This window comes from Lissotriton helveticus, chromosome 7 (genome assembly GCF_964261635.1).
Source record: "Lissotriton helveticus chromosome 7, aLisHel1.1, whole genome shotgun sequence".
Classification (NCBI taxonomy): domain Eukaryota; kingdom Metazoa; phylum Chordata; class Amphibia; order Caudata; family Salamandridae; genus Lissotriton; species Lissotriton helveticus.
This window is the reverse complement of record NC_136068.1, coordinates 1,726,175,006-1,726,191,029: the sequence shown is the minus strand read 5'-3', so window position 1 is coordinate 1,726,191,029 and position 16,024 is coordinate 1,726,175,006. Positions and strand designations below refer to the sequence as shown.

General features: G+C 49.9%; 1 protein-coding gene across 3 annotated transcripts in view; it reads left to right on the top strand.

Moving 5' to 3' along the window:
- LOC144767648 (B-cell receptor CD22-like) overlaps positions 1-16,024 on the top strand; it is a 442,866-nt gene that overhangs the window by 334,859 nt on the left and 91,983 nt on the right. For all 3 annotated transcript variants that reach the window (XM_078651046.1, XM_078651045.1, XM_078651047.1), the window contains one exon: positions 9,236-9,502. In XM_078651046.1, coding sequence (XP_078507172.1) covers positions 9,236-9,502 — 267 coding nt within the window. The remainder of the gene's footprint in view (positions 1-9,235; positions 9,503-16,024) is intronic.

Here is a 16,024-nt window from a genome sequence, read left to right as displayed (position 1 = left end):
GGGTTAATTAAAAGTATTCATTTTATCGTAACAGTAAATGAACGGGTTATTTGCTGCAGAAATGTTCTATTTCCTCCCACACATGAACATAGGGAGTTTTCAATCTGGCCACAAATACCAACCTTGGCAGCACATTTCAACGGCATGGCAAGAATAAGAGCTATTTTGTCTCAGAGAGAGGTGGCCTTGAGTTCGGCCCGTGAAACTTTCGTGCTTCACACAGCGAACACCCGTACAGAGGTGCAGACCCTTTTAAATACAGATTCGCCTTTCCATTTCAGCAAGATGGTTCGGACTATCTCTAACGCGTCCTCCACAAAGGGCCTGGCGCACTTTTTTAAAATTGTTACCAGTGGTCTTGTGACTTCATTTGAGAAAATCTTTGGAGTCATCCCTGCTTTCTTACATTCTATTTTTTCCACTCTGCTTCGTGGATTCCCATTTTTACTTGCATTACCAGCGGACGCTCTTGTGCTTTTTTACATTTTTAAATATGGATGTCCCTCCTGTGCAAGCTCCCGCCCTGCAGCTGCTGACACTGTTCCGCAATCGCATGCTAGAATATTATGGCACAATGCCGTTGGCGATATTAAGCACGGCATATGGATTCTCTTTTCTATGCTGATGTGATTCCTTCAAATCTAAGACACTAAAGTATCGGCACGCCCTAAACCAACACAAAGAGACCTTCTTAGCAAATAATATATTATGTGTATTAGGGAGGGTGAGATATAAGCAGCCGCGGGCCGTGGAGGGAGTTACGGTGGGGCAGGGAGGCGGGGAGGGGGAGGGGCAGGGTGGAGCCCTCTCCACCCTGCCCCTCCCCCTCCCCGCCTCCCTGCCCACCGTAACTCCCTCCACGGCCCGCGGCTGCTTATAAGTGTTGCTAACTCTTATTCATTTACAGCATGTTAACATACTGTCACCATTCGCTTTTTATGTACTATTGACTATGCTGGTAATTTTGCTACTGATAATATGTGTACTTGTATAATCTAAGATACTACGCCTGAGAAGACGGCATTAGTAAATAAACATTTCAAATACACGTGTTCTTCTTAACTCCATGTTCTCGTTTCTAAGAAATATATAACGACCGACTGTTCATGAGTTCCACGTATCCTGAGGTACTATAAGTTCATATTCTGGATTGTCTAAACATTGAGAGTTTGTTATATCCAATGTGACACTGTACCTAGCTTGCTAAGGGGTTTTGATTACTAAGGTGAGTTTTGGGACACCCTAATTCGCCGAGGTTCCAATCCTCTGTCCACAGTTCTGTGTCAGAACAGAAACCCTGCGACAGGGGCACCCCTCAACCTTACTGGAGCTTCATCACACTTGCGATACAACTCCAGCAATGCGCCAACTTTACGGCACAAATACGTCACGCATCTGTGCTGTTTTTGCCCCATGATGCGCCGCATTGTAAATGCAGCACACCATAGGTGACGGAACAGCGGCACAGAATGACTAACACATCCCTGGTGATGCGCCAGTCATCATAAATCTATCCCTATTCTTCTTATCTTGTTAGAGATAAACCGCCATATGTATCATCAAAGTTTTTTGCATTTCCTAAATAGCGAACTTTAAGGAATAAATAGCGATTCTTTACCATTCCTAGTTTGCGATGACCTATTTGCTAATTACAAATTACCCATTCATTTCCATGCAGCAGGAGGCCCATAGGAATGAAGGTGCAATTTGCGATTAGCAATTACCTCATCGCAAATTACGAATTTTTCCGACGGTGCAGGGGTGTCTCAAGAACACCCTGCTGCACCCCTGAAAAAGAAATTTGGGGTCATATGGCGCACATAAATTTTGAAAACATTCCTTTACCTCAAAAACGATTTTCAACTCATAATTTGAAAACACTGCACATGGGGAAATGACTTAAAATGTCCTTAAGACACATAAAAGCATTTTTTGATTGCCTTTGCAGCATGTTTCAGTCACCTTTAACATGCCTATGTAACGGAAACATTCAAAATCTAAATTTGCCATGCACAGGTGGGAGCATATTTACAAGCAATTTGCTCCACAGACAAACTTCTTACATTGAAATGCGAAAAATAACATCAGAGACTCTCAATTACCTTATAAAGAAGCAGACACCATTATGTCCTTCTCATCAATATTAAAACCATTGCTTTTTCTCAAAAACGATTTACAAGTCATAATTTGAAAACACTCCACAGCTCCTATGCACATAAAAGCCCTGTCAGTACTAATACTTCACATTTTCTCCAATTACAATTTCTCAAAGAAACAAAATCTATTTGTGAAACACTTGAGACAAAGCAACATTTGAAAAACACAACTTTCTTCATAATTTTCTCCTTAAAGCACACTATTTTCTATCTAAATTAAAGAAATCTTTTCTCACCTTAGCAAATACTTTGAGTTTCAAAACAGTCTCAGAAACACACCAATTTGTCTTCAGCAGAGCAAAAGGTATGCACTCCAGAGTCTGCAGCTATCAAAAGCACAGAAATGCTGTAATTCCTCACACATATCTCTCATGTCACCCAATCAAAACTCTTCCCTCACTTTTTTTCAAAGCAAAACCCTTCCCCCCTCTGCCCCCTCTCTGCTTTTTCTGCATAGCAACCACCTCTTGCAAGACCTCTCACACAACAATGTTGCAATTGAACTCTGAACTCTCAGTGCACCTGCATATCCAGAGCATTCTTTCATTTAATGATTTTTTCTTCGCCACTCAAAATACATCTTTCAACGAACTCATCCATGCACACTAACTTTCTGTTTTCAGCAATCAAAATCCACCAATCACTCTTACTGCTTCATTAACACAGAAACTCCTCAGTTTTTTTCATTTTACACTCTCATTTTTTCAACTGCCATTTCATTGCCACACTTCATCTGACTGCAGCAGAACCTTCTCTCACCATGTTTTCTGTCTGGATTGTTGGACATAGTTACATCTATTGGGCTCAAACGTACGCTGAAAACAGGAATTTACCTAACCTCAATTTACAAGATGTGGAAATTAAGTGGTTTGGCCACAGAGGATTAAAATGTCACCAATTGATACCATTGGTGAAAACCTTTATGCATTTGCCAAAACCTGACCTGTTAATTGTGCACTGTGGAGGTAATGATTTGGGCACTTTGACTGGGGTAGGTCTGGAAATGCTTTTAAAGGACACCTTTGAGCAATTGATGGCACTTTTTCCTCAGACTGCCTTGGTATATTCAAATATATGCCAAAGACAGAAATGGAGGTGGTCGAACCAATTTTGTCCACAAATTGAGAAGTCGAGGAAGCATGTAAACAAATCTGTTTCAGCTTACATGAGAGACCATGGAATGGGCTCCCTGTACAACAATAACTTGCGTTACTACATGCAAGATATCTACAGAGGAGATGGAGTTCCCTTCTCAGATGAGGGCAACAGAGTTTTCACTCTGAATTTAAGAATGTGCATTGGTACCTACTTATAAGTACCTAAATGTACCATAAACCCAAAAGCTCTTCTCAGAGCTACCCTACATCTGATCACTCACAATTATTATTTTACTCTAACTTTTTTCACTAATTTTCAAGAAAGTACGCTCCCCAGAACGCTTCCCGGTTCGCGAACCGGGCGCACTCCACGCAAAAAAACTAAAAAAACGGTATATTTTTTTTTGCCCTGCGAGACCCCTTCAAAGCCTCCACATCAAACCTAGGGGGTCAGGGACGATCTACTATGCCCCCTTATGGTCATTTGCCCCTTCGCTTTGGCCTCCTCTTGTCTCTCGATCCTACCGAGAGACAAGATGGCGGCCGCTACGGACTGTTTGGAATGTTTACAGACGCCGAAAAACTAATCAGCTTCGCAAACCTCCGTAACGCGAAAAGTACGCGAAGCGGAGCGCTGTTACAGATATATATCTTTTTTTGAACGTTAATTTCTCAAAATCCACTGGAGCACATATATTGAGACCTAGCAAAGGCACATCGGGCTACCAGTCCCTACAATTTTGCCAAGTTTCGTGCAAATCCATTCAGCCGTTCGATTATTATTATTTTATTTTTTTTTGCCCCGCGGGGCCCTTTTAAAACCTCCACATCAAACCTATGGGGTCAGCGAGGATCTACTATTCCCCCTTACTGTCATTTGCCCCTTCGCTTTCGCCTCCTCTTGTCTCTCGATCCTACCGAGAGACAAGATGGCGGCCGCTACGGACTGTTTGGAATGTTGACAGACGCCGGAGAACCAATCAGCTTCGCTTCACAAAGCTCCGTTGCGCGAAAAGTACGCGTCCTGGGACGCTGCCCGGTCCGCTGTTACAGATATATATCTTTTTTTAAACGTTAATTTCTCAAAATCCACTGGAGCACATATATTGAGACCTACAAAAGGCACATCGGGCTACCAGTCCCTACAATTTTGCCAAGTTTCGTGCAAATCCATTCAGCCGTTCGGGCTAAAAGTGAGGCCAACCGCCCTATGGAAATTAACATGGGAAAAACGCGTTTTGGGACCCCCCTTTTTTCTCGCCCCCCCCTTGACGAACCCCCCCAAAATTTTCAGGGGCTGCTCAGAAACAAAATGTGCCATTTTCCTGAAAATTTCAGCCAATTCCGTCCACAAACGCCAAAGTTATTAGACATAGAATTTTCAAAAATCCCATAGAGAAAAAATCCTAACTATATATACCTACTGGCGACCGCCAGTAGGTAATACATACATATATATATATATATATATATATATATATATATATATATATATATATATATATATATATATATTTATATATGTATATATATAATGTGTGTATATATATATATATATGTGTGTGTTGAGCTTGAGTATTAGTTGTGAGCATCAGCACTAAACAATGTGTCACCCAATCTGTGAAACACCAAGTACCAGTAACAAAATATGAAGAATACAGGTTTTAAAATATAAGAGATACAAATTGGAAAGATGATATAAGATAGATAGATAGATAGATATTATGTAAATGTCAGTTGTTTAAATGTGAGAAATTGGGTGGTTTGATTGAGTGGGGTGTTAATCTTGCTCAAGAAACAGCCCTAGTCCCTCACGGTGAACCACAGAAGTCACTAAGTTAACCAGTGCTTATTTCCCTGGAAGCTTGGCAAAAAACAGTCAGAGTTAACTCTTAGAGGCTTACAAACAGTAATAAAGTGAAAACATGACACAAAAAAATCTCCTGTGCCAATTTTGATAAATTGGGTCAATTTGAATAAATTACGTGACACCAAAACAGCATAAATCTAATCCCTTAAAATGGAAAGTAGCACCTGAAAGATCAAAGCACTAACAGCGGACATCTAGTAGTGCAAGCCTGGTTCAAAGTCGAAAAATATGTCCAACTGCAGTGGACCACGAGACGAATAGAACAAGTGGATGGGCCCAGTTGGCATTTACCTTTGGATTTACAAGAAATTTGAAGAAAAATTCTCGAGGAAGGTAAAGTTCAGAGGAGCAAGGCGGCAGGTGGTGTCCGAGAAGGAGGTGTCATTGTCTGGGGTGCCTGGATGAATTTGGGGTGAAGAGTTCTATATTTTGGAAGTCAAAAATCTGAAGTGGGACAAAGATGGCCAGGACTGGAGGGGAACCACTTGGGGGGTTAGGACTAATTCAGGCTTGCTCAGGTGCAGGTTCAAGATGGTTGGAGCCTTTTCTGTCCCTAAGCTCTGATCCGGAGGCCAGCCAACTAGCTTTTGGGGTCACTCTGGCAGACCTGGGTTCAAGCAGTGGAACAGGGCTCAAGTAGCAAAGCAGGCCTCTGAGACTGCACAGCATGCTCAAGGTAGCAAAGTAGTCCTGCAAGGTGCAGCAAATTAGTCTTGGATAGTGCATAGCAGGCCACAGCAGCAGGCAAACATCAGCCTCCTTCTGCAGGTCCGAAAGTCAACTGAATACTAGGTCTGAGGGTTCTATTTTTATACCTGGTGTCTTATTAGAAGTAGGAGACGTTTCTAGAGAATTCCCTTTGAAGTTACTGAAATTTCCTGCTTCCCATGCCCTGGATCCAAACTGTCTGCACAAACAATGCAGCAGTGACAAGTCCTTTGTATCAGTTGATGGCCCATCGAGGCACACCTAATCACTATTTTGTGTGGCTGCCTGGAGGAATAAACAAAGTCAAATTGCCATCTACACCCAGTCATGTGACCCAATAACAGGTTGCAGGCACCAAATAGGGCAGGAAAATGACACTTTTCTAAAAGTGCTGTTTTCAACATTGTAACTTAAAATCTGACTTATTTTTAAAGAGGATTTTTAAGTTCAATTTACAGACATCAAACACGAAATGGTTACCTGTTCCCATTTACACATTAGCACATATTAAATGAAAAAAGGCAACCCTGTGTTATCCTTTGGGAGAGGTAGGCCTCACAGTAGTGAAAAAGAAATACTAGGACATAAAAAATTTTTTAAAACATGTCCAACCTTTTAATTGCAATGTACCCTGCGCTATGGGGTACCTAGTTCCTACCTCATGGGTGACTCATATGGCATAAAAGGTGAGTTTAAGGCTTGGAAAGGGGTTGATATTGCAAAATCGAATTGAAAGTTTAAAACTGCATTTAGGCTGCAAAGGCAGTCCTCAGATAATTTTTAAGCAGCTATTTAAGTAGGTGCACTAAGTGCAGCGGGCCCACTAGTAGTGTTTAATTTACAGACCCTGGTTATATGGCATACTTACAAGGGACTTATAATTACATTAAATATGCCAATGATGTGTAAGCCAATGTTATCATGTTCAAAGGAAAGAGAGCACAAGCACTCTAGCACTGGTTAGCCATGGTAAACTGCACAGAGCCCTAAGGCTGACAAAAATTAATTCAGCAAAAATAGGAGGGTTGAAGGCAAAATGTTAGGAGGTGGCCCTAGAAATCCAACATGAACTCCCCCTCAAGCCACAAGTCATAGGAGACTAATTAATACCATGATCTATGGGTGAGCTCGCTACCCATAGGGGTTGCCACCAAAGCCCTGACCAAACAAGCAAAAATACTATCAATGGAACACGATGCACTATCTGTGAAAAAGCTATCACATGGCAGCTGGGCGTCATAACTCTATGATCTAAACACCCTACCACACTACCTGTCATCTTCCATGAAGCCATCAGTGAAATACCAGTTAATGAGACTACGATTTGGCCTAATCCCCCTGGTGGGGTACAATTATGGAACGAGGTACAAGGCAGACATGTCCTCCCAGTGCCGCTACTGCAACAACGGGGAAGAAAATTTAACACCCGTTTTGTGCATCTGCAGAACTTTACTCCCCCTTCGAACTTATTGGTTGCCCCCATCTGGAGAATTCTTAATGTGTGGACATGCCAAGAAGTCTTAGAGGAGTGTATGAAGGGGGAATCAGTGCAAATGGTAGCCCGTTTTGTAAAATTTATGACTAAGATTAATTCAATTCTACCAGCAGATACCACCTATGAACCTTTGCTGTGTCAGATATGAACTTGCATTTCTCTTTCTTTTAAATTGAGAGCTGAAAGTGTTTTTTATGTTCTTTTTTGTATGAATTGCAGTGATGTTAATTAATTGTGCAAATACATATATCTATCTATCTATCTTGACGGGCTTCCCTGCTTAGGTGATATAAAATGGAAAATTATCCTCTAGGGCAGAGGCCCTTGCCAGTTCAATCTCCTTCTGAATTCCGTTCGATCCCTGTGTTTACACTCTCCTGAGTACTATGGTTTCTTTGCTGTTCTTTCAAAGTTAAGGTTCAAATCTTAATAGAAAAAAATCACTATACATTGAATTACTAAGAGAAATTGAATTAATGATATGATTTCTCTTCCTGTAATGAAATGTGACTTCTATATTGTACGTACATTGAAAACGTTGAGCACCACAGGGGAGGCGATGAATCCTTGTGAAACTCTGCTTATTACTTATAGCTGCTAAGGCTGGTAGAGGCTATTTGGCTTACCCGTCATGTGGAGAAGTCTGATGAGAATCAGGCAATAGAGGGGCTGCTGAATCCCAAGCACAAGAAGATAGAAATGAATGCTTCATAAACAATGTGCTGAAAGCTTCCGACACCGTCACTGTCTATGATGCGGATGCTGTTGCAACTCCCAAGCTAGTCTCTTTAGATTCACAGCCATTTGGAAGTCATTTTGCATTGATCTCTTCTAGTCACTGGATGATATGTTGTATGAGTACTTAGATAGCGCCAGGGGTAGCACCAGTGTCCTGAACAGAAGAAGTACAAATCTGGCTATTTCATTATTCTTTCCAACAAATGGTAGGGTGGGTGGTATACCAGTATGCTAGCACGGTGTAGAATGGCTTTCTCTTCTACTGCAGAAATCCATCCAATTTTCTGGAAAGACCTTTGTGTGAAGAAAGCAATCTCTATTTTGTTAACTGTCGTGAGTGCTTCTCAATTGAGGGATTTCAAGAGGAGCACGTTGTGTTCATGAGTGACTGAGGAACGTCGGACTTGAAGGAGAACACAGTGTCCTTATGTGTGGCTGAGGATTTCAAGGGGACAATAACAAAGTAGAAAGTTATTTCCAATAAAACAGCACACAACATAAACATAGAGAAATAAAATAAAAGGTGATAGAAACGAAAGTGAGTTTAGAAACAAAGTCAAAAGAGAAAACGAAACAAAAAAAGTGAAAGACAAAAAAGGAAATTGAGGGCAGACACTGATGGACTGAAAGAGAAGGAGAAAGGAAGGTAGACAAGCAGGCATATGGAGCATGTTGACACAGAGATAGAAAGTAGACAGAGATACAGAGACACATCAAGAGAGTGCCGCACAGCAAGTGACAGCGAGGGTTATTGTGAGTGAAACAACATGTTGTTATGATGAGAGGAGAAAAAGAGAGAAGCTTAAAAATATATGGGAGTGGGAGAATGGAAAGAAGAAAATAGTAAAAGGGAAGCCTCGGAATCAATAATGAAGTTTCCTCTGTGGTGGATCTCCTTGAAGAGAGAGGACGAGGAAGGTGCCCTTTGAATGTGGATCACAAATGTGTGAGAGATGCACTGAGTCCTCTATGAGCACTCACTCCTGGTGACATTATAAGGCCCAGATTACTCCAGGCACAGCAAAACAAGGGCCTTCTTTTCAGCCCTCTCACTAGAAGGCTTCCTGGTTCTAAGTGTTGTAACCTTTACACAGATCGCAATTACTCTCACCCATTACAGGTACGACTGACCTTTTTTAGTGTTTTAATGCTGTATATTTTTGTTACACAGATGCCCCCAAGAACACCACCGCTGCTGAATTTTTTAATCGTAAAACTATTAAAGAAGGGGACACTGTGACATTATCGTGTTCTAGTCGAGGAAATCCCGAAGTGAAGACCTATCACTGGTTCGAGGGTCCACACACGAACCACACTCTGGGCTACTGGTCACGGCTCACCATGAAGAACATCAGCTGGGACAGCGGACCCTATGTCTGCACCGCGACCAATGACGTGGGGACGGGAGAGTCACCACCGCTGCATCTAAACATTCAACGTGAGTAACACAAAAACTAAACACAACACTCGGGATAGGTCTGTTCAAATGGTTTGACAGTAGGAAAAGCGAAAAACCTGCCCAAATAATGAGTCATTAAGTATAAAACTTCCACGGATTGCATCTTGTTTAAGTTCTAACTGTAAACTTTGGAATCTTAAAGTCAATTTTATTTTCATACCATCTCCTTTTAGTATTGCATACTATTTCCAAAGTTTGATCTTGCAAATCCAGTTGACTACTCTCTGTTAATTTTCTGCTCACAGAATTGAAAAAACCCTCTAGCAATCTCAGCTACCATGTTTGCTTTTTTTTTTTTTTAAACATTGATGTAGGTATTCTTGCAATACTGTGATTGGACTTGTATAATTTTAGGCATGGGATTTTCCGACTTCTCCCTAAGAGACAACTGAGTCTCTGACTGAACAGCCCCATAACAGATATTTGAGAATTGAAATTCCCCAAACATTAAAAAGGTCGGCTCACACAATCATGGGATGTGAACAATGGGTGTTTTGGGGGGCCTTTAAAGAAGAAATGGATCTTGAACTTGAGCCGCTCTATACATTTGTTGTTGACTAATGCACAGAAGTGTTGCCCATTGTAAATTACACAGCTGTACATTAACAAAATACTGCATTTTGATTGGCTTCTAGATTTCAATAATGAAATAGAACGTTCTCCTGGCTCTCAGAATGTGCCTGCACTGGGACACATACAGCTGGAGAAGACAGTTTTAGAATCATTTACTGCTCAAAAGGCTGAATATTTATGCATGACAAATGTTTCTAATCTCTTCAATACATGCTTTGTCCCCACAAATATGATTTTCTATTACTTTGTCAAAGATATTTAAATTTGCTCAGAGTCTGAACATTGTTTTGTCCCTGAGTTTTCATTCTGTTTGAAAATAGCAGCTTTGTTGTTCTGTTGATTTACGTGATTTATTTTTAAAATATGTTTCGTTAGCTCACTTCGAAAACAGTCCTTTAAAAGGTATGCAGAGCAATATTTATATAGACAATATATATTGTTTTTAACTTTTTTATTGTTTCCTCGCAATACAAATTATTTTGACACCAGTGCACATTCATGGAGGGAGAAAAATTAAATATCCAAACAGCAACTCCTTTTGGAGTATCACTCTACCCATTGGAACAGAAATATATTGATTTTAATAATGATATGTGTCTGTAAATAGCTTCCTAGTAGGGCTTGGCGTAGTGCCACTACGCACACTACGCGTAGTGAAAAAAAAAAAATAATAAAAATTGTGGAAAACGGGGGCGCGTCCTGGGGGTCCGTGTGCCCTGGACAGGGTTGCCTCGTGCCTGGGCAGACTCCCTGATCTCCCCGGCCTGGTTGGAGCCCAGGAGCCCTGCAGCCCTGGAGCCCCGAAGCCCCGCAGCCCTGCAGCCCCGGAGCCCTGCAGTCCCGGAGCCCCCGAGTCCTGCATGCCCGGAGCCCTGCAAGGGCAGGCTGGAGCCGGCAGATTGGCGTCATTTCGGTCCCGGCCATCTGGTCGCTCCTCTCGCCTCGGCCATCTGGTCGCGACTGATGCTTTCCTATAGGGCGACCAGATGGCCGGGCTTCCCTGGAAGTCCCGATGAGGTGCCATTTGCCTCCCGGATCCCAGGCAGGGCTCCAGGAGGTAGGGCACGTTTGCGCCGTGGGTCCCCTCTGTCACCTTGAGTGCACAGATTACAAGAAAGGGGGGTAATTTTCCTCCGGATTACTAGGGACAATGGTATGCCCGGACACCCTCCCAGGATAGCGGTGCCCTGCCAGGGACCAGATGGGCTGTGTTCCCGGGCAACACCTCCCAGGCGTCCGGGGCTCCCTCCTCCGGCCCGCGGCGTGGGAAAGTACCCGGGAAGGGCTCCATGGGTCCTGGGCCCTGCAACCCCGGAGCCCTGCAGCCCCCGAGGCCCCGAGCCCTGGAGTCCTGGAGTCCTGCAGCCCCGAGCCCCCGAGCCCTGGAGCCCTGGAGCCCTGGAGCCCTGCAGCCCCCGGAGCCCTCCCGCGGAGGCTCGGGGCAGGCAGATTGGCATCATTTTGGTCCCGGCCATCTGGTCGCCCCTCTCCCCCCCCCCCCCCCCCCCCCCTCCCCGGCCATCTGGTCGCCCGCCATGCTTTCCTACGGGGCAACCAGATGGCCGGGCTTCCCTGGAAGTCCCGATGAGGTGCCATTCGCCTCCCAGATCCCAGCCAGGGCTCCAGGAGGTCGGGCACATTCGCGCCTAGGGTCCCCCGAGCCTTGCGGTGCGCACTTGTTCCCAGAAAGAGGGGTAGCCTTCCTCCGGATTACTAGGGACAAGGTACTCTGGGACCCTTGTCGGCTTAGCGGTCATCAGCCGGCAGCTAGGCGGGCCAGGATGCCGCCCCAGACCTGGGTCCGTCCCTGGGACTGCAGCGTGGCCGGGTGCCTGGGACGGGGTGCAGAGGGCCCGGGGAAGGCTTCCCCTGCGCCCCCCGGGCCCTGGGAGCCACGGCTGGGTCCAGTGGCCGCGCCGGGCCCCGGGTCGGGTGCTAGGGCCCTTGGCCCTGTCCCCCGGCCTGCCGCACTGCCAAAAGCCCGGGACGGGGTTCCGTGGTGCCCGGGGAGCCTCCCCGTGCTTGACCGGGTTCGGGAGCTCCGTCCGGGGCCCCTGAGGGCCCCGGGGACTGTGGCCTCCCCACCCAGGGCTCTATCCTGGTTCCTGCCGCGCGGCAGGGTGCCCGGGACGGTGTCCGGCAGGCCCAGGGAAGGCTTCCCCTGCGCCTCCAGGCCTGGGAGCCCCGGCTGGATCCAGGGGCCACGGCGGGCCCCGAGTCGGGTGCTCGGGCCCTGTCCCCTGTCCCCTGTCCCCCGGCCTGCTACACTGCCAAGGGCCCGGGTCGGGGTTCCGTTGTGCCCGGGCAGGCCTCCCCTGCTTGTCAAAGTGCCTGGGGGCCCCGGGTCGGAGGGCCTGTCGGGCCCCTGGGAGCCTCCATGGCTGGGGCCCAGCTGGGGCTCTGGGCCTCCGGTCAGCCATGCCGCGGAGCCCGCTGACTCCTTCGTTGGGGCACAGGGTGTCCAGACGGCTCCTCTTTCGTGCCCGGCCATCGGATCCCCTCGGCCATCTGGTCGCCTGCAATGCTTTCCTATAGGGCGACCAGATGACCGAACTTCCCTGGAAGTCCCGATGAGGTGCCATTCGCCTCCCGGATCCCAGCCAGGGCTCCAGGAGGTCGGGCTCGTTCGTGCCTTGGGTCCCCTATGTCCCCTCGGGTGCACGGATTAAAAGAAAGGGGGGTAATGTTCCTCGGATTACTAGGGAGAGGGTCAGTCAGACCTCCAGAGATTTTGAATCAGGGGAAGGCAGCCCTGGGGCCTGCCTGCCGGGGCCCTCAGGGTCCTGGGGACACTCCTGCCTTTCAGCCCCTTGCCGATGGTCCTTTTCCTCCGAGTTTGAAGGGGATGGGGTCCCGGGGCCCGCCTGCCAGGGGCCCCCAGGGGCCCGGGGACGCTCCTGCCTCTCAGCCCGTTGCTGATGGTCCTTTTTCTCCGAGTTTGATCAGGCGCAGACCTCCGTGAGGTCCGGCCATGCTGAGAGGGGGAAGGCGTCCCGGGGCCCGCCTGCCAGGGGCCCCCAGGGGCCCGGGGACGCTTCTGCCTCTCGGCCCCTTGCCGATGGTTGTTTTTCTCCGAGTTTGATGGTCGTTTTCAACCGAGTTTGACCAGGCAGACTTCCATGAGGTCTGGCCATGCTGAGAGGGGGAAGGCATCCCGGGGCCCGACCGCCAGGGGCCCCCAGGGGCCCGGGGACGCTCCTGCCTCTCGGCCCCTTGCTGATGGTCCTTTTTCTCTGAGTTTTATCAGGCACAGACCTCCGTGAGGTCTGGCCATGCTGAGAGGGGGAAGGCGTCCCGGGGTCTGCCCGCCAGGGGCCCCCAGGGGCCCGGGGACGCTTCTGCCTCTCGGCCCCTTGCCGATGGTTGTTTTTCTCCAAGTTCGATGGTCGTTTTCAACCGAGTTTGACCAGGCAGACTTCCATGAGGTCTGGCCATGCTGAGAGGGGGAAGGCATCCCGGGGCCCGACCGCCAGGGGCCCCCAGGGGCCCGGGGACGCTCCTGCCTCTCAGCCCCTTGCTGATGGTCCTTTTTCTCCGGGTTTGATCAGGCACAGACCTCCGTGAGGTCCGGCCATGCTGAGAGGGGGAAGGCGTCCCGGGGCCCGCCCGCCAGGGGCCCCTAGGGGCCCGGGGACGCTTCTGCCTCTCGGCCCCTTGCCGATGGTTGTTTTTCTCCGAGTTCGATGGTCGTTTTCAACCGAGTTTGACCAGGCAGACTTCCATGAGGTCTGGCCATGCTGAGAGGGGGAAGGCATCCCGGGGCCCGACCGCCAGGGGCCCCCAGGGGTCCGGGGACGCTCCTGCCTCTCAGCCCCTTGCTGATGGTCCTTTTTCTCCGAGTTTGATCAGGCACAGACCTCCGTGAGGTCTGGCCATGCTGAGAGGTGGAAGGCATCCCGGGGTCCGCCCGCCAGGGGCCCCCAGGGGCCCGGGGACGCTTCTGCCTCTCGGCCCCTTGCCGATGGTTGTTTTTCTCAGAGTTCGATGGTCGTTTTCCTCCGAGTTTGACCAGGCAGACTTTCATGAGGTCTGGCCATGCTGAGAGGGGGGAAGGCATCCCGGGGCCCGACCGCCAGGGGCCACCAGGGGCCCGGGGACGCTCCTGCCTCTCATGCCCCTACCCGATGGGCCTTTTTCTCCGAGCCTGCTTCCCCTGGGTGAACGGGCAGGCAGGGGATGCCTAGCCAGCACCCCCCCCATCCCCGTGTGCAGGGCAGCCTTCCAGGGGATGCCCCGGCTGTACTCTGATCGATTGGGCACTCTCGGTCCGTTTAGGGATGGACTGCTTGGCCAGCCTCTCCCTCCCGTGGGAGACGTCTGGGCCTGCCGGTGCCCATGTGACCGGCGCACCTCTCCACACCCCTCCAGTGAGCCCTCTCGCCCAGGTGGGTGGGCTCCTTCCCCCGACAGGCTTCCGAGAGACTGAGGGTTGCATGAAGGTTGCTGGTCCCAGCCAGGGCTCCAGGAGGTCGGGCACGTTTGCGCCCTGGGTCCCCTCTGTCACCTCGTGTGCACGGGTTACAAGAAAGGGATGATAATTTTCCTCCGGATTACTAGGGGCAAGGGTATGCCCGGATACCCTCCCAGGGCTGGCGGTCCCCTACCGGGGACCAGATGGGCTGTGGCGTGGGCAGGAAGGAGCCCGACCGCAAGCGAAGGCCTCTGGACGGGCAGATGGGGAGTCCTTTCGGTCCCGGGCATCTGGTCGACCCTCTCCCCTCGGCCATCTGGTCACCCGCAATGCTTTCCTATGGGGCGACCAGACGGCCGGACTTCCCTGGAAGTCCCGATGAGGTGCCATTCGCCCCCCCCCCGGATCCCAGCCAGGGCTCCAGGAAGTCAGGCACGTTCGCGCCTAGGGTCCCCTGAGCCTCGCGGTGCGCACTTGTTCCCAGAAAGAGGGGTAGCCATCCTCCGGATTACTATGGACAAGGTCCTCTGGGACCCCTCACGTCCTAGCGGTAAGCTGGCAGCTGGACGGGCCAGGATGCTGCCCTGGCCCCGGGTCCGTCCCTGGGCCTGCCGCGTGGCAGGAAGCCCTGGATGTGGTGCGGGAGCGTCCCCTGCACCTCCGGGCTCCCTTGCCTGAGGGCCCCGGGGAGGGCGGCCTCCCCACCCCGGGCTCTGTCCTGGGTCCTGCCGCGGGGGTGCCCGGGACGGGGTCCGGCGGGCCCGGGGAGGCTCCCCCTGCGCCTCGGGGCTTGGGAGCCCCGGCTGGGTCCAGGGGCCGGTCCGGGCCCCGGGTCGGGTGCCCCGGCTCTGGGCCCAGTGTCCCCCCAGCCTGATGCACTGCCAAAGGACCGGGAAGGGGTTCCGTGGAGCCCAGGGAGCCTCCCCTTGCCTGGCTGGGTTCAGGAGAACCATCCGGGCATCTGGTCGCCCGGTCCCCCTCGGCCATCTGGTCGCCCGGTCCCCCTCATGCATCTGGTCGCCCGGATCCCCTCGGCCATCTGGTCGCCCTGATCGCTTCGGCCATCTGGTCGCCCGCAATGCTTTCCAATGGGGCGACCAGATGGCCGGACTTCCCTGGAAGTCCCGATGAGGTGCCATTTGCCTCCCGGATCACAGCGAGGGCTCCAGGAGGTCGGGTACTTTCGCGCCATGGGTCCCCTCTGTCACCTCGTGTGCACGGTTTACAAGAAAGGGGGGTAATTTTCCTCCGGATTACTAGGGAGAGGGTCAGTCAGACCTATGTGTGGTCTGGCGATTCTGAATCAGGGGAAGGCAGGACCCGGGCCCTCCCGCCGGGGCCTCCAGGGGCCCGGGTACGCACCTGCCGTTCAGCCCCCTTGCCGATGGGCCTTTTCCTCTGAGTTTGCTCAGGCAGGCCCCCTGCGAGGTCTGGCCATGCTGAGACGGGGCCAGGCAGCACCCGGGCCTGCCTCGCGGGGCCCCCAGGGGCCCGGGTACGCACCTGCCTCTCGGCCC